This window comes from Phyllosticta citriasiana (genome assembly GCF_038021145.1).
Source record: "Phyllosticta citriasiana strain CBS 120426 chromosome Unknown IWZ02scaffold_15, whole genome shotgun sequence".
NCBI lineage: Eukaryota > Fungi > Ascomycota > Dothideomycetes > Botryosphaeriales > Phyllostictaceae > Phyllosticta > Phyllosticta citriasiana.
In genome coordinates, this window is record NW_027117292.1 from 856,481 (window position 1) to 874,420 (window position 17,940).

Below are 17,940 nucleotides of genomic sequence, written 5' to 3' on the forward strand. Positions count from 1 at the left end.
TGGGCGTTTCGCATCCCGGATACGACGGGTGAGGTTATTTTACAGTTAGGACTGGAGTCTGGAGCTCATCAACAAATTGGATGAGACAAACATTGAGGTCTAATTTCCGTTTCCATTCCCATCATGTCAAGATCGCAATGGCAGCATTGACACGACTGCCGCTGCGGTCATTGCTCTGATGAGACCCAGGCTTCGCAACGGAAGTGTCCTTGGATGTTTGGGTCGTCAAGAATCAAAGAGATCCGATGTGCGGCTGCAAACTGCGGCTTGGTGATGAAAGTTGTGGCACACAAAATATGGCTTCCAAAGGTGAGCCCTCATGAATGTTCGCTGTCCTACACCTGCTAGACGCAAGAATGCTCCTAGTTTCTCGAACAAAGCAGGAGTGAAAACGCTCCATGGCCGCAGACACAATAGTTCCAGGCGTGCCCAAAAACTCCCCCTCACACCAACACAATCTCATCCAACCGCTCCTCCTCCCCGCCCACAGCATTCAACCCTTCCCCGCGCATAATCCCATGGACATAGCACTCACCAACCAATTGCCACGTCGTTCCATCCTCCTTCCCCTTCCCCTTCCCCTGGCGCCGCCGCAACACAAAAGGCACATGGCAGCCCGCAAACACAGCCACAACGTCGCCGACGCGCGCGTGGTGCGGGAAGAGACCAAACAGCTTCTTTTCGCACGTGACGCCAAAGTGCCGGTTACGCATCGCGCGCTGCGCCGCTGTCTGCGCGGAGTGGAAAGAGCGCGCGAGTTTGCGGTTGTTGAAGTCGATGGCGCCGCCGCGCTTGCTCGGCTTTTTCTTCTTGCCGGTGGTGCCGCTGTTTTGTTTGGTGGTGGTGGGAGTGTTTAGCGGTTCTGCTTGCCGCTGCTGTTTCCGCTCGCCGCCGTCCTCGCTGCCCCAACTCCCCAAGTGCGCAACCGTCACTTTCCCCGGGTGGCCGTCAGGCAGCAGCTGGCGCTTGTCGTACGTCTGGTCCGGCAGCGCGTACGGCGCGCCCGTCGCGGCGTCGAGGAGGAGACTGAAAACGAGGCTCCAGCTCGCCGGACACGCCTGCTTGCCCGATTCGTCTTTGCCGGCGACGAGCGTCTGCCAGAAGGCGTCGAAGATGGTACCGCCCGCGTAGTGACAGCGAGGACTGCATGCGCATGGTTTGCCCACCGAACACGACGGGTGGCGTCGGCGAGCCATGGTAAGGCAGGTAAGGAGGTCGTTTGCGCGGGTTTTGGATGGGGGAAGACCAACATATGGCGCTGCACATGCCGGACTCAGATCGGAGACTACGTCGAAAATCTTACCGCGCAGCGTCAGTGTGCGTCTGTCTGCGCTGATGCGAAGCTGCGGGTCGAGGGTGCCACCTGCCTGGTAAAAGGCCAGCGTGCTGGTCGAGTGGCCCAGCGATTCCGTCACGCGAGGCCTTTGCCAGTCCGGTACCCATGACGACCAAACCTCGTTGCTGGCGTCTGTGTCTGCCGGCTCATGGTCAACGCAAATCAGCACGTCAAAAATGTCGCGCAGCGAGACGCGCATGTCGGTGCTGTACGGATGCTTCTTGACGATTTCAAGATGATGGATAGCGTCCGTTAGAAACATGACAGCTACATCGCGATACAACGCGGCCGGGGGCCGATCATAGTCGATCGCGATACCGCGCTGCCCGCAAACGCCAAGGAGTCCGTAAATCTTGTCGTGCGCGAAGTAGCAGCGGGCGTAACGCGTGAAGATGAGCGTCTCAAGCAGCGACAGGTCGCTCTCGGCCTGCCAGAAGCTCTCGCGCTGGTAGCTGAGGTTGAGCACCATGCCGCTGCCCGAAGCCAACTGGTCACCACCGTCGGTCCCGTCGTCGCCGTTGAGTGCTGCCAGTTTGCCAATGCCGCTGAGGTGCAGTGTGCTGCAGGCGTTGGTGAACTCGTCGAAGGACATCGTGGTGAGCGTTGGGTTCGCCGTCCACTGCCGCGTGCCGCACACCATCCATGGCGACTCGGAGAGAATGGCTTCTTGGATTACCCAAAGCCGCTGGAACCACGGCCGCGTGAACACAGCGCGTAGCACCTTCCATGATTCAGCGTGCTCGTCTGGCAGCGCCAGTCGTGGCAGGTCCTGTGGTCCGACGCTGTCTTCGTTGAACTGCAGGATGACTCGGATTTGGCGCAGCAGGTCGAATGCCACAATGATGCCGTCTTCACCTTCTTCCTCGTCGTTTTTGATCTTCCAGGTGTTTATGCTGGCCCCTGGCACATCGCCACGGCGGTCAATTCCTTCCCCAAGCCACACGGCCGTGTTCATTGCGCGCGAATAGATTTTCGACATAAGCGGAATCTGCTGCTTCTTCTCCTCGCCATCGTTCTGATTGATACAAATCTGATCAATCCACATGACTACCGAGTGGTCTTTCTGTCGAAAATGGCGGAGCGCCGCGTCAAGCGACGCAGTGATGGGCAGCGAGCCGCCATCGCATTCAATCTCGCAGTCGAAACCGCCGGATCCCCAGGTGTAGCTCAGCGCCGTGTAGAAGACAGGCTTTTCCAGGTTGTCAGTGGATAGCGCGTGCTTGGTCCTAAGCGTGAAGTAGGGTCCGCCGCCTGATGGCACCATCGAAACGGGCTGGTATGTAAACTCGACCGTGCAGTGGATCAAAGAGGCCTTTATCTTCTCGTTTCGCTGGCCGGGATGAATTTCTAGCACTCGGATGCCGTACTGATCCTGAATTGGTCTGTATATCCCGCTGCTGCTTTTGCCCACAGCTTCGCCAGGAGATTTCAGATTGCCTGTCTTTTCCCACTCTTTCCTCTTGCTGCTCACCCATTGGTCCCGCTGTTCCTGATGGATCTTGCTGTTCAGAGTGCGCCAAGGAGTGGCTTCATCGTTCAGCGCATCAGCTCTTGCGAGACTGAACGTTGTCGCGTTGTAGTCTCCTAAATGATCGAATGCGCCCCTCGTGAACTCGGGGTCCGGATAGCGGTCGAAAATGGTGCCTGCCATAGCTCAAATTTCCCAAATATTCGGGGCGAGTGTGCTAGGTGCTGTTTGGCCCTTTTGGTGTGACCCGGGCGGAGCATCCAAGTTCAGGTCGGAAATCGCAACGGCGATGTTCTTTTACTGGGCTTTTGTGTCTTGGATGCTCCGAATTGGGGGCCATGAGCTGGATTGGCGGTGAGTAAGCCATGTCTTTGCGCGTCAATCAATCAGCCCCCACTGCAGAGCTGCTTTCGTTGACCTGTGATATCGAGCTTGAAACGATGAGATTACAGGCCAGTATGAAGCTTTGAAATCAGTCCTTGAAGATGAACTGAATTTGAACAAACGAGACTTTGAAAGAGAGAAGATTATAAGTGAGAACACCATGAGGGAATAGCCTTTGTAGGTAGCGATTTAAGTGGAAAAAGGAAGGAAGTCAAAAGAAGTTGAAGAATGGTTTGCTGGTCATTTACCAGCACGCCATTTGGCATCGGTAGTCTCGAGTTTAGACCCCACCAGCTCGACTGGAGCGCTGGAGACGTCAAAATGGCATGGCCTTTCGAAAATTGCCATGTTTGCACTGCCTCTTGAGCCACCGGCTCGAGATGGTCCTGCCAGGTGATGCTTGAAAAGAGTTGCGTTCAATGACCCAATACCAGACGCCCCGATCATGCAATACTTAATATACAGATCCATCCCTCACCGTCTCTGAAAGCCCGCATCGGGCCATATCCCTAGATCTCCGTTGTTCACGGGTATATCTTCCTTTTTGAATTCGTCTCGTCTCCAGGTTGCCTCTCCAATCCGCTGAAGAGAGCGTTTTACAAAGGCATCATGATATCGCTCCAGCTGCTGTTGAAGAACACGACGCCAGCCTTTCAGAGATCCAGTCAGCATTCGTGGCCAATTCCATTAATTTATTGATGCTCTATGTGCTTGGATAGGACAATGATTGGTCGGGAAGCGAATGTGTACGTACAGCGAACATGCCGAGGGCGGTGACCATGGTGCGGTTGTCGGACGAGGTGACGGTGGACCAGGCAGAGCCGAAGTAGCCCTGTTCCTTCTTGGAGCCAGCGTAGACCGCGCGCTTGACAGGCATGGTGGTTGATCGGTGTGGTAGTGGTAGTTTGACGGGTGTTGAGGGAAATTCTGGGCTCGAAAATCAGTGGGCTGGCGGCGCACGGTGAGTGTGCATTCTTACTGATACGTTGGAGTCTTGGGCAACAGTGGACGTGAGGTTGGCGATGAGAGGTGGTGGAGCTGGACCGATGATGCGCGCATCCGGACCTTCCTTCACTTTTTTGGGTGACTAAGCTTGCCAAGACCGGCGATGTATTTGCCTGACGAACGGGGCCCTTCGACTTCACGACAACAACGACTTGTCTTTTTGATCACCCTGACATATCCATGCCGCAGATCTCTGATTATCACAATCATGAACCGCAGGAGATCCCTTTCCACATCAGCGACTCACTATGCCCAGCTTGCCATCAGTTGGTCAAGCACATCTTGGCCAAAGACTTCAGCCTCAAATGCCCGCGTATTTGGCAGTCTCGCAGCGGAGAAAAAGTCGTCCATCATTTCCGACACAACTCTAGAGAGTTCTTTAGGTCATTACATGAAAAGCATGCTCTCAGCAGCTGTCCACTTTGCGAAGTCATTCTTGAATCAATGTGGAACAAGAACGCTCCGCATCCATTTTTCGGGAGTGACGACGCTCAGTTGCCAAGCTGGGATCATGTCTGGGTATACATAGAGAGCTTCAGATCCGACTGCCCGGAAATTGACGGTGTGTATGCGCATCTGGGACAGATTCCAAGCTGGAAGGGCCAAGACTACTTGCTGCTGAGCATGCCTCTGGACATTTTACAAAGACTCGGCGCAAGCACTCGCTCAACTTCGGGAGAGTACATTCTCCCGGAGCTTCCTTGTGATGCCCCCTACCACGACATCCGCCGCTGGGTGGACGACTGTGTCAACTGCAGAAGAGGGCACGAGAACTGTGATCGCAAGAAATCAGTGCTCCCGACCAGGGTGATTGACGTACAAAGCAACCCGCCCAAGGTTGTCTTGTCACATGGCAAAAGTGACATCTACGTCGCTTTGAGTCACTGCTGGGGTGGGTTGATTGAGACGCGATTGCTCCACAAGACGTTCGACGCCTTCACAGCCAAAGGCATCCCTGAGGAAACATTACCACCGACGTTTAGAGACGCCCTCTTCGTAATCCGGCAACTCGGCATTCGCTGGATTTGGATAGATGCCTTGTGCATCATCCAAGACGACGATGGAGACTGGGAAAGAGAAGCACTGCTCATGAGTCAGGTTTACCAACAAGCGGCATTCGTCTTGTCAGCGTACAGCAGTCCAGAAAGTAAAGCCGGGCTGGGTTTCCGACGAGCTGCTCGCGTTGCGAGGCTTCAGAAAGGCGAAGACGTGTATATTCAGCGCGCCTTTATAGACATGTCCGACACTTTCCACCCTCTGGGTGGCAGAGGCTGGTGCCTCCAGGAGCATGTGCTTGCATTCGCAGTACTTCAGATGGGGCGCGGCCACATCGAGTGGAATTGCCCGGCAGGATTCTATTCTGAAAAGGAACCGCATGTCCTTCAAACTGAAAACAAAAACGTCGTGCTGAATCTGGTGACTGCGGGCCTGGGCGTCACCTCGCAAGAAAGAGCGTGGCGACATGTTGCGCAGAACTTTACAGAAAGAGGTTTGACATTCGAGAGTGACAAAATGGTGGCGCTGGCCGGTGTGGTCACAATGTTCGAGACTGGTTTGCCTCAATTCGCCCACACTCTCCTGAAGAACCCCACGTACATTGTCGGATTGTGGCAGGAGACGTTGTTCAAGGATCTCATGTGGGCAACAAACCCCTATGCCAAGGTGATTCCACGAAGGGATCGTGCGCCTTCATGGAGTTGGATAGCTTGGGATGGTCCGGTGACCTGGACCCTGCAGGACCAGCTCGAGAGAGGTCTACACTATGAACGGTTTTGCGATGTCGATCTTGCGAGTGTGCAACTCACAAATACAAGCAAAGCAGCCAAACGAGTATTCGGAAGAGTCGACTTGAGTGGTCTCCTGGTGTTTCTTGCAGCAACATCGATCAAGAGGCCAGACGTGCGAAGCGTAGCCGTGTCACTGAGAAACAAGGTCGTCACCGATGACGGTTTCTTCGAAGAGGTTCTGAAAAATGCCTTGCTCGGAGCTCCCGGTACAGAAGCGCGTGATCGAAGGGATTTGCATGGCTCCATCGATCGCGACACCGAGGCTCCATCGTGGGCGTTGCGACTTGCTGGTTACCAGGCAGCAGCCAGCCAATGGAACACTCTTTTCATGATGCTCGAGCAAGTCCAAACAGCAGTGGGTAGATACTCAGGGCGGTTGTTTCGCCGGGTGGGTATGCTGATGGTTGCGACTTATGACGAGCCACGCACGCCCGTCGCAGGAATGACTGATGACCGTTTTGGGTGGTCTGGTGAAAATTGCAAGGTAACGATAATTTAATCCTTAAGCCAAGGGAGAAGGGTTCGATACTAGGTGATGAAAGTCGTGGCACACGACAAAAGTAGGTCGGCAGAGAGCGCAAACTGGGAGCATCCGTATAGTCTACAAGGCAATTAGTAGGGGGCTGTTGTTAGCTACCCTTGACAGATCCCAGGAATATCATTATCATGTTTTTTGACACCCTGTGGCATTAAAAGAGTGACTCATAGCACACAAACAGTCTCAGCACAAAGAGCAAAAAACGACTGGATTACTTCCTCCCATCCGTCCATCCTTTTTAAGCGCCAGACCGATCTATCGATGTGTGTCATAAGTGAGCATGAGCCATGGAGTCCTTTCCTTCGTGAAAAGCATGTGTGTGCGTACTCTGTTTCTCCGTCCGCCCAGAACAAACCGTCCGGGAAATCCGATCTTGTGCGGAAACCCCGTCGTGCGTTGATAAGAGTAGAGTGTGAAGGGAGTGAGTGGAAAAGCCGTGGGAGGAATCCGAAAGCGGCAGCAAGTAAGCTTTGAGGCATGCTTCGTTGATTAAAGTGTGCTGATGTTGCAGCAAGATTGCAAGGTAGCTATGACCAGTCTAGCGTCTTGGGTGAGAAGTGGAGACCTCCAGTCTACGTGTCTCGTGCCGTGAGGAGTGTAATGTACTTGTGGGAGAGGATGTGGATGAGGATCTGGAGGCAACGTGTCGGTTGATCTATGGGAGCCAGAGCTCAGGCAGGCAAAGCCAAGGCTTTGATGTTGGCGGAAGTTGGTTGTCCGCGGAGCAGCTCTGACAGGACGAGGCCGGTGCCGAGAGATTGCGTGATGCCTACAGGCTTGTTAGTCGCTGGAAACTCTCAAATAGGGAACTGCACGCACCCCATGCGCCGTGGCCGGCGGCCAGGAAGACGCCGCCATCTCCACCTCCGTTGGTGCGGACACCAAGTTTCGCATCAGGTACGCGAGAAATGATAGGTCTGCCGCTTGACGTGACGGGACGGAAACACTGCAGACAGTCAGCTCGAATGTAGATAGCTAGACAGACCTTGAGCTCACCAAGCCTTTGCGCAATATCGTCAGGTCGTTTGGTTTCTCGGGAAGACCGCACATGGTCACGGCAGCCTCTTCAAGCTGCTTGACGGCCTTTTCACTGATTGTGACGTCTGAGGCCAGCTCCGGCAATGGCACCTGAGTGGTGTTGAGACCAGCAATGTACAGCTCCTCTCCAATCCTGCTAAAGAGCTCTGGCGAAAATCCAAGAGTGTCTGTTGCAAACACAGCATGGCAGCCTTGGCCTTCATCTTGTTGAGTCCAGCGAGGTGAGCGGAGGAGTATCGAGTGTCCGCCGAGCGCAGAGATTGGGATTCGCAACTGGGCGCGAGGGAAGAGGGCGGAGAAGACTCTGGGTGTCCATGCTCCTGCAGTGACGACGACTCTGGCACATGGGACTAGGAGAGGTCAGCCTGGGTTTGAAAGTTGGGGACGTTTGCCATACGAAGTTGCTCCTTTCCGTCAGCGTTGGTGATTCGGACTCCGGTCAGGTTTGCGGAACTGTCTGTCAAGACAGCAGTCGCATGGGCTGGGTGGTGTAGTTGGACTCCTCGCGCGCGACACTGTTCGAGCAAGAATTCGCAGAGGCGCTTGGGGTCAATTTGAGCGGTGCTTCCGTCTTGACTGATGACCTCCAAACTGCTCCCACTCTTTCTCATCAGCCACGCTGGTCCTTCGCCTTCCTTGAACGCGTGAGCTCCAGCAGCTTCGGCTCGACTGGTGCCGTTGGCCAACCAGTCCTCGCCGCTTCCGAGCACTGCATCCTCGCTGTTGTCCGGGTCGTGGCTGAGGGAAGTTCCGGTGCTCAGGCAGAAACCCCACTTCTTTCGTCCATCGAACTGGTCTGCGAGTTCGCGATGCAAACGAAAGGAGAGGGCACCGAGCGGCGCTACACTGGGCGCAAACCCTGGTCTCGGGTTAGTATGAGCGTGGAACACTAAAATGCAGGGCAGAGCGCACAGTCTTCAGCCAGAAAGCCGCCAGCGAGCCCCGAGGCAGAGCAAAAGAGCTCGAGAGAGGGCTCAATAATGTGAATTGTTTTCGGATCAAAGGCGTCAGACTGGGAGAGGTAGTAGGCGGTGGAGAGGCCAATTATGCCGGCGCCCAGGATGACGGTATTTGCGGGGGTCGCCATGGGGGAAGAGGGTGGTGGAGAGGGGGATTGGGGTTGCGAGAAGAGGAAGCTTTATTGTTTGCCATTGTTGCACGCCTGGACCTTCGAAGCTGGGAGCGGGAGTGGGAAAAAGTCATACGATCAGTGGCAGTCAGTCCCAAAAGGGCGCTTGCCGTCCAACCCCAGTTGCCCCACCTACTACTACATGTACCGTAGCTACACGGCATTCCATGACGTCCACCACCGGGAGTCCCAGGAACCGCCGCAGCTCAAGGACCGGCCCGCCGCCCTGGACTGGACTCGCCCCTCTACCACTTCCATCGACACACACACACACACACACACACACACACACACACACACACACAAAAGGAATGTCTTCCCTCGGCAAAGTTGTCGTCGTCACTGGAGCTTCGAGGGGTACGTCCGTCGCCACTCCCCCCTCTTCCACAACATCACTCGTCTGAAAGGACCCTCACCCGCAGGCATTGGCCTCGCCGTCGCCCAATTCCTCCTGCAAAAGCAATGCAGGCTCGTCGTTGTGGCCAGGTCCAAGGAGCCACTCGAACGCCTCCGTGCTGAACATGCCGACCAAGTCTTGACCCTGTCGGGAGACTTGGCCGACTTCTCCATTGGTGCCCGCGCTGCAGAGATTGCGACCTCGACCTGGGGCCGCATCGACGGCCTGGTCATCAACCACGGCGTGCTCGAGCCCGTCAAGAAGATCTGCGACTCCGACGCCGACGAGTGGAGGACTGCGTTCGACATTAACGTCTTTTCCGCAGTGTCCCTGGTAACGTTGCACCATTCATTCCACCGCGCACTGAGAAACCCACCATCTTACACCTCTGCCTCAGGTCAAGGCTGCCCTGCCCGCCCTGCGCGCCTCCAATGGCCGCATTGTTCTCGTCTCGTCTGGCGCATCTGTGACATCTTATCCAGCATGGGGCGCCTACGGAGCAACCAAGGCTGCCATCAATCACATGGCCCAGACTCTTGCAAACGAAGAGCCCGACGTCACCACCGTGTCCATCAGACCCGGCGTCGTGGACACCGACATGCAAACTAACATTCGATCAACTCACCACAAGAACATGGACCCCAAGGATGCAGAAAAATTCTTGGGTCTGAAATCAGGTGGAAAGTTGCTCAAGCCCGAACAGCCGGGCAATGTCATGGCTCGATTGGTTCTAGATGCACCCAAAAATCTTTCCGGCCAATTCCTCAGGTACGTGGTCTTGTCCTACCCAACCTTGCGACCCCACGAGCTCACAATTTTTTTCTCAGCTGGAACGATCAAGCCATTTCGGCCTTCCAAGAGCCCTGAGCGGCAGGCAACCTGGGCTTGGATATTGTTAGCCAAGATCCAAGTGCAAGTAGACTGCAGATAGAGAATCCATCTTGTAGCTCAGGTGAAAGATGAAAAGGCTCGACACATGTGACAACATTAGGCGCGAAGCCTTCTGTCTTAGCATGGAATGTGATCTTTTGTCATCACTGCAACTTGACGGGGGAAAAAAGAAAAATGACATACCGTGTCGACGCATAAATGTCCAGTCAACCTACCGCCTATCCTTGGCTTACATGGATTAACATCACCGCCACACGTACACATCATGAGCGCCGATGGGTCAGGAGAGATCAGGTCATCAGTCAAGGATGTTCGTCACAAGACGTGTCTGAATTTGATAGTACTCCTTGAATCTTCTCGATCATCACATCGTCCGTGTGGAGAACAATGTCGGGTTGCGGAGAAGAGTGGAGAGCACCTACGATCTCGTCTGAGATTCATGGGGAGGGCAAAATGCGGGCGGGAAGCCGATGGAGCGGGCCGCTCTGCAGACATCGTACGATCTCCCGGCGTGGCGCCACACAGGAACTCGTTGCTGGCGGACAACAGCGATAATGTTTGACGACTTCTTACGTCGCGCTGCGTTTGTTCAACGGCTTCGGAATTTGCGCAGGCAACGAGCGCGCCAAGCCATGGGCTCACGCGACGGAGCTGAGTGTGTACCGGGTTCAAAAGGCCTGCATCAGGACATTGCAGGCGAAGCAGCGAAAAGTTTTCATCTCAACAGATTGTGCGCGCGGGCGCATGGCCTTGTTGCGTCGCATCCTCGACATGTCAAGTGCAGACATCTTGGAGCGGTCGCATTCCTAAATCTTTGAACATCGCTACTGCAAACTCTGAGAGCTGTTAGCTTGTGCTCTCGACGCCAATTGACAAATGTGGAAAAGGCGCAAAAGTCTCAGAGAGTCCGTTTGGCTAGGACGTGTAATCACCACAGAGAGGTCTGATAGGGGCGACACGATTGCTCATCTTGGGAGGTGGGGGAGGGAAAAGAAGGGAAGAGGAGAGCTTACCTTGTGACGAAGCATGGCTGAACCAGTTGTCAGCCATTGTTTGTCTGAAGAAATGCTCGTTGAGAGCGAGTCGGGGAGGTTGTGGAGGAGAGGGAAAAAAGTTTGGCTGATCCTTGACTAAAGTCAAGACACGGCGAAAAGGATTTGCCGGTTCCGAAAAGCTTGCCCGCCCGTGCGCCCGCGGAAGTTGCGGTGCGACCATGAGATGCAAATAGCATTTAAAGAAACCCAGTCCGACAAGGCCATGACGATGGCTCGCGATTCCCTGCACCCTCGACCATCCCCACTCCCTAGCCTGTCCTAAACTACCGCCACAGTCACTGTCCGCACCTGCAGCTATGTCCGACCGCGAATTCGGAGGTTGGTTTCGCTCGCCTGCCTACTGGCCAAACTCGACCATCGGCACGCGCAACCGTGTCGCAAAAGCCTCAGACTGACTTTGGACACAGGCAACGATGACCTCTCGCTGCCCAAAGGTACGCGCTTCCCCCTGATCGTCCTGGAATGAAGACGCGCCGTCAACACGCACGATGCTCCCTTGCTGCTGCCCCGCTTGCGCCGAGCTGCGCTAACAACAGTGCAGCCACGGTCCAAAAGATCATCAACGAGATCCTGTCAAACGACCCTGGCGTCTCGTTTGCCAAAGAAACTCGCGACTTGCTGATTGAGTGCTGCGTCGAATTCATCACCATGATCTCCTCCGAGGCCAACGACATTGCGGAGAAGGAGGCCAAGAAGACGATCGCATGCGAGCACGTTAAGACGGCGCTGGAAGAGTTTGGCTTTGGCAACTACGTCGATGAGATTATGCAAGTCGCAGCGGATCAACGCAGACAGCAGGCGGTGCGTCCCACCCTCAACGCCCCGCTTTGTCTTGGCCTGGCTAACAGCTGCTGCAGAACCGGGAAAAGAAGCAGAGCAAGATGGAGCAGAGTGGCCTCAGCACAGAGGAGCTCATCAGACAGCAACAGGAACTGTTCAGATCAGCAACGGACAAATTCAACTCGGGGCCCCACGAAGAATCATGAAAGTAACGACAGTGCGACATGGGAGCTGAGGTAGAGGGAGAGCTCTGGCGTTAGGTATGGAGATGCATCGGGCGTTCGGCGTTGGGGCCAGGCCAGGCGGTCAAAGGGGCACGCATACAGGATTTGGGCATACCAGACGCATGGCTTCGTATCTCGCTTTTTCTACGCAAACACATGAAATGATTATCATGGTCTAAAAAGACAAAATGGCGTGTGACCCAGCGGAGGCGCGAGAGGAAAGCTTCATTCGGGGAGCCGCTTGGCGCCCGATGACGTTTCCGAAGCGAGCGCCGCGTCTGGGCGACCGGCGGTCTTCAGTCCAGTTCAGCCCAAGTGCCTCAACATCCCAAGACGCTAGTTTCTGCGAAGAAAGCTTCGACCTCAGCTGTTGCGATAACAACTTTTACCTTGCAATCCTCATCTCGCCATCAACACCCTTAGGCGTTTGCCCACCATGTCCGGTCTCGAAAAGGCCCTCTTCAACCTCAAGGCACGTCCTCCGCTCTCTCCACCGAGATACGCAACCCCGCGCTAACCAGCCCTCCCACGTCGCAGTTCACCGCGAAGCAGCTCAACCGACAAGCCGCAAAGGCAGGAAAAGATGAGCAGTCGGAGAAGACGCGGCTTGAAAAAGTACTAACTCTCCATCCTTGGCTCACCGCCTGTGCTGCAACCAAAGCAGCATCGCGAAGATATGGGCGCACTGGCGTTGGACAACAACGAAGGCAGGCACGCTGACGAGCTGCAACACTAGGCCATGAAAGCAGGGCACAACGATATCGCCCGCATCTACGCGCAAAACGCGATCCGCAAGCAAAACGAAAAGCTGAACCTGCTGCGCCTGGCATCGCGCATCGACGCCGTGAGCAGCAGGGTACAGACGGCCGTCACGATGCGCCAGGTGACGGGCAGCATGGCCAACGTGGTCAAGGGCATGGACTCGGCCATGAAGAGTATGGATCTGGAAAAGGTACGTCGTCACCATCCAGCAAGTCCCTAGATACCCCAAGCCAACCCCCCGGCTCTCCCCACCCGCTCATTCGTTGTTGTTGACTTGTCCACTAGATCTCTGCCGTAATGGACAAATTCGAAACGCAGTTCGAAGACCTGGACGTGGCGACGGGCTACTACGAGAATGCCACCTCGTCGGCCACGGCCGTCGGCACGCCCCAGGAAGACGTTGACAGGCTCATGGCTCAGGCGGCAGACAATGCGGGCGTCGAGATCAACCAGGAGCTCAACAGCGCTACGCCGGCCAAGGCGAAGGTCGGACCCACGGAGGAGATGGAGGACGGCTTGAATGAGAGACTCCGAGCTTTGAGGAATTAGCAACCACAACGACGAAGGGGAAAGGAACGGTCAAGACAATGGCCACGACGAGAGGCGTGGGCGGGGCTTGTGAAACCTCGAATCATTGGCGTTTGCGGCGTTCGGGATGGGCCCATGGAAGGTATCATGAGAAGTTTGTTGTCGACTAAGAGACCAGTACAGGTCAAGACACTTATCACCTTGCACGCGATGACGCTCCCACTTAAACGAACTACATTGTCGTTGCAGCATCCGTTTTACGAATTTTCAGGCGCCGCTCTCCCGCAGAACTCCACGTTGGCGCCAAAAGCAACTGTAGCGAGGAGGTTGGGGCAGTCCGGGACAGGACCGAGTTGTCAGTCAGGTTGCACCTACAGGCCTCCAAAGACCTTTGCCGTTTCGTATCTGCAGTATCCCGCAATATCAACACACATGCCCTGGTTGACTAGACTTTCGGGGGTTTCCCATACGACTCCGCTGTCCTGATATGGACACACAAGAAAGACTGTCTTCCCAACAGGACTCGTCTCTCTTGTTGTTCCACTTTCCTCACTCATCGCCTACAGTCTGACATTTTTCTTCGAACAAAAAGATGAAATGCTCAATGTTGTGCAGCTTTCATAGAGCACAGACACATCACGGGTGCAGACTTCTTCACGTCGCAGCCTCTGCATGCCAATGCAGCCTTGCGAGATGGTGGCCTCAGCCCAACCCTAGACTACTATGGCCGTCTTTGCACGCAAATCTGCGCTGTTTGGTCCCCCGAGAGGTACGTGCAGGGCATATTCAAGCTCTATCACAGCATCCATGGCTTGGTTGAGGCAGCTCGCTCGATATGTCATCCATGACTAGGCCTGGTGTCCTGTCTCCTCGTTCATCACTACCAATTGAGGTGTGCAATGGTGCCAGGGCGGAGCATTGCAGCGGGAAAGTTGCAGTAAGTGAGTCGTCACTTCAATCAAGGTGTCTCTAAGCCTCTTGGGGTCGTTACATGATCTCCCTTTTGCTTAGTGGTATAAGTATTCTGCCCTTCGCCTCTTCCTCTGTCTCTGTTTCTTTTCGTTTCTGCCCCTAAAAATTCAAAACCTCTCAAAAATTTCTCTCTTTTGTACTCCTTGTATTTTTGCTGTATGCTGTGCTGTTGTTGTTTGCTGCACCCGTTTTTCTTGCCATTCGCTCCGTTCGTCGTGTCGTGTTGAGAGGTTGAGCGCACCCTATCTCATCCTTCACTTTCTCTCTCGTCTTATCTTGTCGTTTTGATATTTTGCCACACGCCGGTCTCGACGACCTGCCTCTCTCCTTTTGTCGTTATATATATACATCCCTCCTCTATTCCCTCTCCGAGTCGCACTTAGCTCGCCCGCCGGTCGGACAAGAACTCGGAGCTGCAGACTCGGGATCTTTGCTGTTCATCGAGATCAGCCCTGCCGCTGTGGGCTGCCCGAATGTGGCTCTTCTGCAACTTGTGTCCTCCGGGCTTCGGAACAGAGAGCATCTGCAGGTTAAGAGGGCATTGTCTTGTCAAAAACTGGCAAGGCAGCTCGACCCGCGGAATCACTGCTCTAGATGTCACAAGCACGGCATCGACTACACATCCAATCGCGTAGCCCAAGCCTTTCTAATTCCCGTTGCCCGCGCAAATCGTCGTCGAGCCATTCCCTGGCGCTCTGGCGCGCTCGGTGCAGCGAACTGTTCAAGAAGCACACTCCTTCCCTTCCTTCTCCATCGGAAACCAAGTTTCGACGGTTTTTAATTTGGAGAATCGGCATTTGGAGTGCTTCGTTTGGTCTCTCCAGGAACTGTCCTCCGCCATGTGTTTGCTGGACAGTGGTCGGTCAGTAAGCCAAATCCATCATTTCAACGGCTAATGCTAACCTTCCTAGCAGTGCACTGGAGGTCTGCAGCGTTGACAGGTGCACAATTCTCGTGGAAAGCTGGTCAAGCAACCCTTTCGGTACAGCTACCGCGGAGGCGATTCGACTGATAGTCTCCTCTACGACATTCGCGCCACCTTGCAGGCTCTCGCAAATGGGTCGACGGCTTGCGACCTGCAAATTCGCAGCACCAAGATGAGTGGCCAAGGACCTGGCAGATCCCGGTTCACGAAATTCGGTTGATTTAATCTGCTTGGTTGAAGCATGACTGAGGTAAGAACCTTGCCTACCTTCTTCCTCAGGAGAACTCACAGCCACCCAGATCTTGGCTCGTCTTCTCCTGACATCTGTGTCCACCAGAATGGCCAGGCCAACGCCGGCTAGCTCCAGCAGAGGTCTTGACCATCGCCAAATTGCGTTTGGTGAGCTGTGGTCCATATCAGGTGTCATCATTCGGGAACAAGTCAAAAAGTCGATGGAAAACGAGTTCTCTCTCCACCCACTTTGCCAGAGTGGCCTAGGCGCGGCCAGATCCAGAGCCAACCAGCTGCGCAGCATTCCCTGCCTTCTCGCTGTGACGCTGCACCACGCAACGGGAGACACAGCGCTCTTTCACAGCGAACTGTTGGCCTGCTCTGCGAGGAGAACAAGGCCTTGAGGGGCCCATTCTTCCCCCTTTCCCTGAACCCCTCTGCCGTTGCGCTGTTCCGGACATGGGTCTTTTTGACTGGTCTGTCAGTCATTATGTATATATAGTGAGTTTCCCCGCTACTTTCATCTGCCCGCTAGTGCAACTCTCACGACTTGCACAGTACACGTGCGCTCAGAATGAGCGTCATGATGAAGCTTCGGTTTGGAGGCCTCAGTGTCCTTCTCGTGGGTGACTTCCACCGAGTCTCGCTGCTCTCGGTCCAATTTCAAGGAACTAGTGTAAAGGGCTTGGACATCAGGGAGAAGGCAGGCCCCACGCAAAAGGCCTCCCGGAGCGCATTGCATGGGCTTCGCACCAAATGGCTGAGCACACAGCATTTCCGGACGCTGGCATCTCGCGTGGCGACTCTGCGGGTGGAATCCGACGCTCTGCGCGTCTACAGTCGAAATGCCGCAGTCAATGTTTTCAATGAGGCACAGATGAGGCAATGCGGCCAGCCCGTCGTTGACATCGAAGCCGCCCACACTGCTCGGGATCGTTCATCCCCAAATGTCTCATTCGAACAGGCTGGGCGCCTCCACAGGCGCGAAAGGACAAGACGTGGCTGAGGCCGATTCTCAGCCAGGATCCACCCTAGTGTCAGTCGGTGTTACCGAAACCTCCTCCCGTGGACTTGCCGGCGATGGTGCCCATACAATTACTGCCAGCCAGTGGTTTTGGCTGCGCTGTCCGCATCCAGGCACTCTCGCGGAATGCCGCTGGGTCGACGGAAGATTCCAGAGCGGTATTGTCCAGACATCATCTTTTCGTTGTCGCCTAAATCACACTCGGACTGCTTCGAGGGGTTGATTATGGGAAGAACGTCGAAATTTGCCGTTGTTCGCACCGTTATCGACAGGTTCGACTGCGACGAGGATCCGTGAGGCGAGGAACACCTGCAGCTGAACATGCTGCCCGCTTGGCTTGTTAAACTTCTGCGTTTCGCTATCCACGACAGCCAAACCGTCCTCGTGTCAACGTGGAGCGTCTTTCTTTTGGGCATTTCTGCTCTTCTCAACCGTCACGTCATCGATGTTGGAGAGCAAGAGAACCCCCCGGCCACTTCGTGCCAGGGGCGTGATCTTCACCAGGAAAGGAACACGCCCACCAGGGCCTCTGCCACTCCCGCTGCCGCTAAAGCTGCTTGCGCGCCCGGCAACGTGGTGGTATTGCCTACGCAACCACGATCCACAAAGATCAGAGGCCCGGAGTGGGTTGGCCAGCGGTGAAGCACCTTGCTAGTCGAGAAGTCGCAACGGGTCTGCCGGGGTGGCGAGATGTTCCTGAGTAGGATCGACTCAGGGTCCATTTCGTCTGGCTTTGGCTTGAACCACTGCAAGGCACAGCCGAGGTCCGAGTCGTTTCGATCAACAGAGTCGCTCATGGGCGAGCTTCAGCGCGGTCAGGGCAACGATCTGATTGCCCGGTTGTTGGTTGAAATGTCCAAAGGGAGGGATGTGTTTGACCAGGAGGTGTGCCCATTGCCTAGTCCGCAGCTCGTGGACTCGTCTAGGAATATCATTCAATCGGACTGTCGCCCGCCGGATTTGTCAGGCGCACAATCCCACATCTGCGTTGCTTGACGTTATTCCAGCTGGCTCGAGGGTAGAAACCAAAGGGCGCCAGCCAGAAATAGAATCGTCGTTTTCAAAGGTTCGCACGTCACCACAAACTCCGATCGTGTGTGTATGTCCACCCAATCCCTAATGCACAGCGCGGTTCTAATGAGTACAGATATTTCGCCAAATGTCTCGTTTATATCCCTCTCCGGACGACTACAACATTTACAGAAAACGTCCAAAGGAGACAGCCCCTCTATGGAGCAGACGTCCGCCGTCCTAGCCGCGCCTAGGGGGTTGCCACCAGTCATTATAGCTACGTCTCGAGAGCGGTGATCCGCGGCCGCAGCTACGCCTGAGGAGCATTCATCTGCTACCACAACTACGCTTGGAGAGCGCCTTGTCAAACTGGACGCAGATCACGGTGGATGTGATATGTGTCGCTCTCAAGAGCTGATTAGCTCCTTGTGGATATCAGCCGCGCGACGTGACGA

General features: G+C 55.0%; 9 protein-coding genes across 9 annotated transcripts; 5 read left to right on the top strand and 4 right to left on the bottom strand.

The window, feature by feature from the left end:
* Nucleotides 1–443: 443 nt before the first annotated feature.
* On the bottom strand, nucleotides 444–2,987 carry IWZ02DRAFT_384857 (heterokaryon incompatibility protein-domain-containing protein; the record flags this gene model as incomplete). Its single annotated transcript, XM_066765364.1, has 4 exons — nucleotides 444–791; nucleotides 933–1,143; nucleotides 1,177–2,191; nucleotides 2,252–2,987. The coding sequence occupies 4 exons, from the start codon at nucleotides 2,985–2,987 to the stop codon at nucleotides 444–446; spliced, it is 2,310 nt and encodes a 769-aa protein (XP_066619155.1).
* A 797-nt stretch (nucleotides 2,988–3,784) lies between these two features.
* IWZ02DRAFT_494064 (putative TOM core complex subunit Tom6) lies at nucleotides 3,785–4,065 on the bottom strand (the record flags this gene model as incomplete). The annotated part of the gene is made up of 2 exons (XM_066769990.1): nucleotides 3,785–3,838; nucleotides 3,943–4,065. The coding sequence occupies 2 exons, from the start codon at nucleotides 4,063–4,065 to the stop codon at nucleotides 3,785–3,787; spliced, it is 177 nt and encodes a 58-aa protein (XP_066619156.1).
* A 752-nt stretch (nucleotides 4,066–4,817) lies between these two features.
* IWZ02DRAFT_384819 (heterokaryon incompatibility protein-domain-containing protein) lies at nucleotides 4,818–5,915 on the top strand (the record flags this gene model as incomplete). Its single annotated transcript, XM_066765359.1, has 1 exon — nucleotides 4,818–5,915. A coding segment is annotated over one exon (1,098 nt), but the record flags the coding sequence as incomplete, so codon positions are not given.
* A 665-nt stretch (nucleotides 5,916–6,580) lies between these two features.
* Nucleotides 6,581–7,093, bottom strand: IWZ02DRAFT_92428 (uncharacterized protein). The gene is made up of 2 exons (XM_066771421.1): nucleotides 6,846–7,093; nucleotides 6,581–6,773 (listed from the first exon to the last, which is right to left on the bottom strand). Exons 1-2 carry the CDS (start codon nucleotides 6,995–6,997, stop codon nucleotides 6,683–6,685), a joined length of 243 nt encoding a protein of 80 aa, XP_066619158.1. The 5' UTR covers nucleotides 6,998–7,093; the 3' UTR covers nucleotides 6,581–6,682.
* A 96-nt stretch (nucleotides 7,094–7,189) lies between these two features.
* IWZ02DRAFT_384817 (FAD dependent oxidoreductase) lies at nucleotides 7,190–8,643 on the bottom strand (the record flags this gene model as incomplete). The annotated part of the gene is made up of 5 exons (XM_066765358.1): nucleotides 7,190–7,287; nucleotides 7,338–7,464; nucleotides 7,515–7,906; nucleotides 7,954–8,415; nucleotides 8,469–8,643. The coding sequence occupies 5 exons, from the start codon at nucleotides 8,641–8,643 to the stop codon at nucleotides 7,190–7,192; spliced, it is 1,254 nt and encodes a 417-aa protein (XP_066619159.1).
* Nucleotides 8,644–8,996: 353 nt separating this feature from the next.
* Nucleotides 8,997–10,306, top strand: IWZ02DRAFT_509206 (short-chain dehydrogenase; the record flags this gene model as incomplete). Its single annotated transcript, XM_066770465.1, has 4 exons — nucleotides 8,997–9,042; nucleotides 9,108–9,415; nucleotides 9,480–9,850; nucleotides 9,910–10,306. The coding sequence occupies 4 exons, from the start codon at nucleotides 8,997–8,999 to the stop codon at nucleotides 9,947–9,949; spliced, it is 765 nt and encodes a 254-aa protein (XP_066619160.1). The 3' UTR covers nucleotides 9,950–10,306.
* An 890-nt stretch (nucleotides 10,307–11,196) lies between these two features.
* On the top strand, nucleotides 11,197–12,221 carry IWZ02DRAFT_462264 (histone-fold-containing protein). The gene is made up of 4 exons (XM_066768269.1): nucleotides 11,197–11,346; nucleotides 11,436–11,462; nucleotides 11,570–11,829; nucleotides 11,886–12,221. Exons 1-4 carry the CDS (start codon nucleotides 11,325–11,327, stop codon nucleotides 12,012–12,014), a joined length of 438 nt encoding a protein of 145 aa, XP_066619161.1. The 5' UTR covers nucleotides 11,197–11,324; the 3' UTR covers nucleotides 12,015–12,221.
* A 7-nt stretch (nucleotides 12,222–12,228) lies between these two features.
* IWZ02DRAFT_92465 (Snf7 family) lies at nucleotides 12,229–13,358 on the top strand. The gene is made up of 4 exons (XM_066771422.1): nucleotides 12,229–12,504; nucleotides 12,570–12,647; nucleotides 12,769–12,984; nucleotides 13,080–13,358. The coding sequence occupies exons 1-4, from the start codon at nucleotides 12,469–12,471 to the stop codon at nucleotides 13,341–13,343; spliced, it is 594 nt and encodes a 197-aa protein (XP_066619162.1). The 5' UTR covers nucleotides 12,229–12,468; the 3' UTR covers nucleotides 13,344–13,358.
* Nucleotides 13,359–15,847: 2,489 nt separating this feature from the next.
* Nucleotides 15,848–16,501, top strand: IWZ02DRAFT_92651 (uncharacterized protein). The gene is made up of 2 exons (XM_066771423.1): nucleotides 15,848–15,951; nucleotides 16,009–16,501. Exons 1-2 carry the CDS (start codon nucleotides 15,941–15,943, stop codon nucleotides 16,454–16,456), a joined length of 459 nt encoding a protein of 152 aa, XP_066619163.1. The 5' UTR covers nucleotides 15,848–15,940; the 3' UTR covers nucleotides 16,457–16,501.
* The last annotated feature ends 1,439 nt before the right edge of the window (nucleotides 16,502–17,940 follow it).

What these genes read in the sequence shown, in the direction of transcription:
- IWZ02DRAFT_92428 (XM_066771421.1), bottom strand. Translation starts at nt 6,997, where the DNA reads ATGCCTCAAAGCTTACTTGCTGCCGCTTTCGGATTCCTCCCACGGCTT. An exon ending in TGGGCGGACGGAGAAACAGA is followed by an intron (nt 6,774 to 6,845) that starts GTACGCACACAC and finishes ACACATCGATAG; the next exon opens with ATCGGTCTGGCGCTTAAAAA.
- IWZ02DRAFT_462264 (XM_066768269.1), top strand. Translation starts at nt 11,325, where the DNA reads ATGTCCGACCGCGAATTCGGAG. An exon ending in TGACCTCTCGCTGCCCAAAG is followed by an intron (nt 11,463 to 11,569) that starts GTACGCGCTTCC and finishes ACAACAGTGCAG; the next exon opens with CCACGGTCCAAAAGATCATC. An exon ending in ATCAACGCAGACAGCAGGCG is followed by an intron (nt 11,830 to 11,885) that starts GTGCGTCCCACC and finishes CAGCTGCTGCAG; the next exon opens with AACCGGGAAAAGAAGCAGAG.
- IWZ02DRAFT_92465 (XM_066771422.1), top strand. Translation starts at nt 12,469, where the DNA reads ATGTCCGGTCTCGAAAAGGCCCTCTTCAACCTCAAG. An exon ending in AGGCCCTCTTCAACCTCAAG is followed by an intron (nt 12,505 to 12,569) that starts GCACGTCCTCCG and finishes CCCACGTCGCAG; the next exon opens with TTCACCGCGAAGCAGCTCAA. An exon ending in AGAAGACGCGGCTTGAAAAA is followed by an intron (nt 12,648 to 12,768) that starts GTACTAACTCTC and finishes CTGCAACACTAG; the next exon opens with GCCATGAAAGCAGGGCACAA.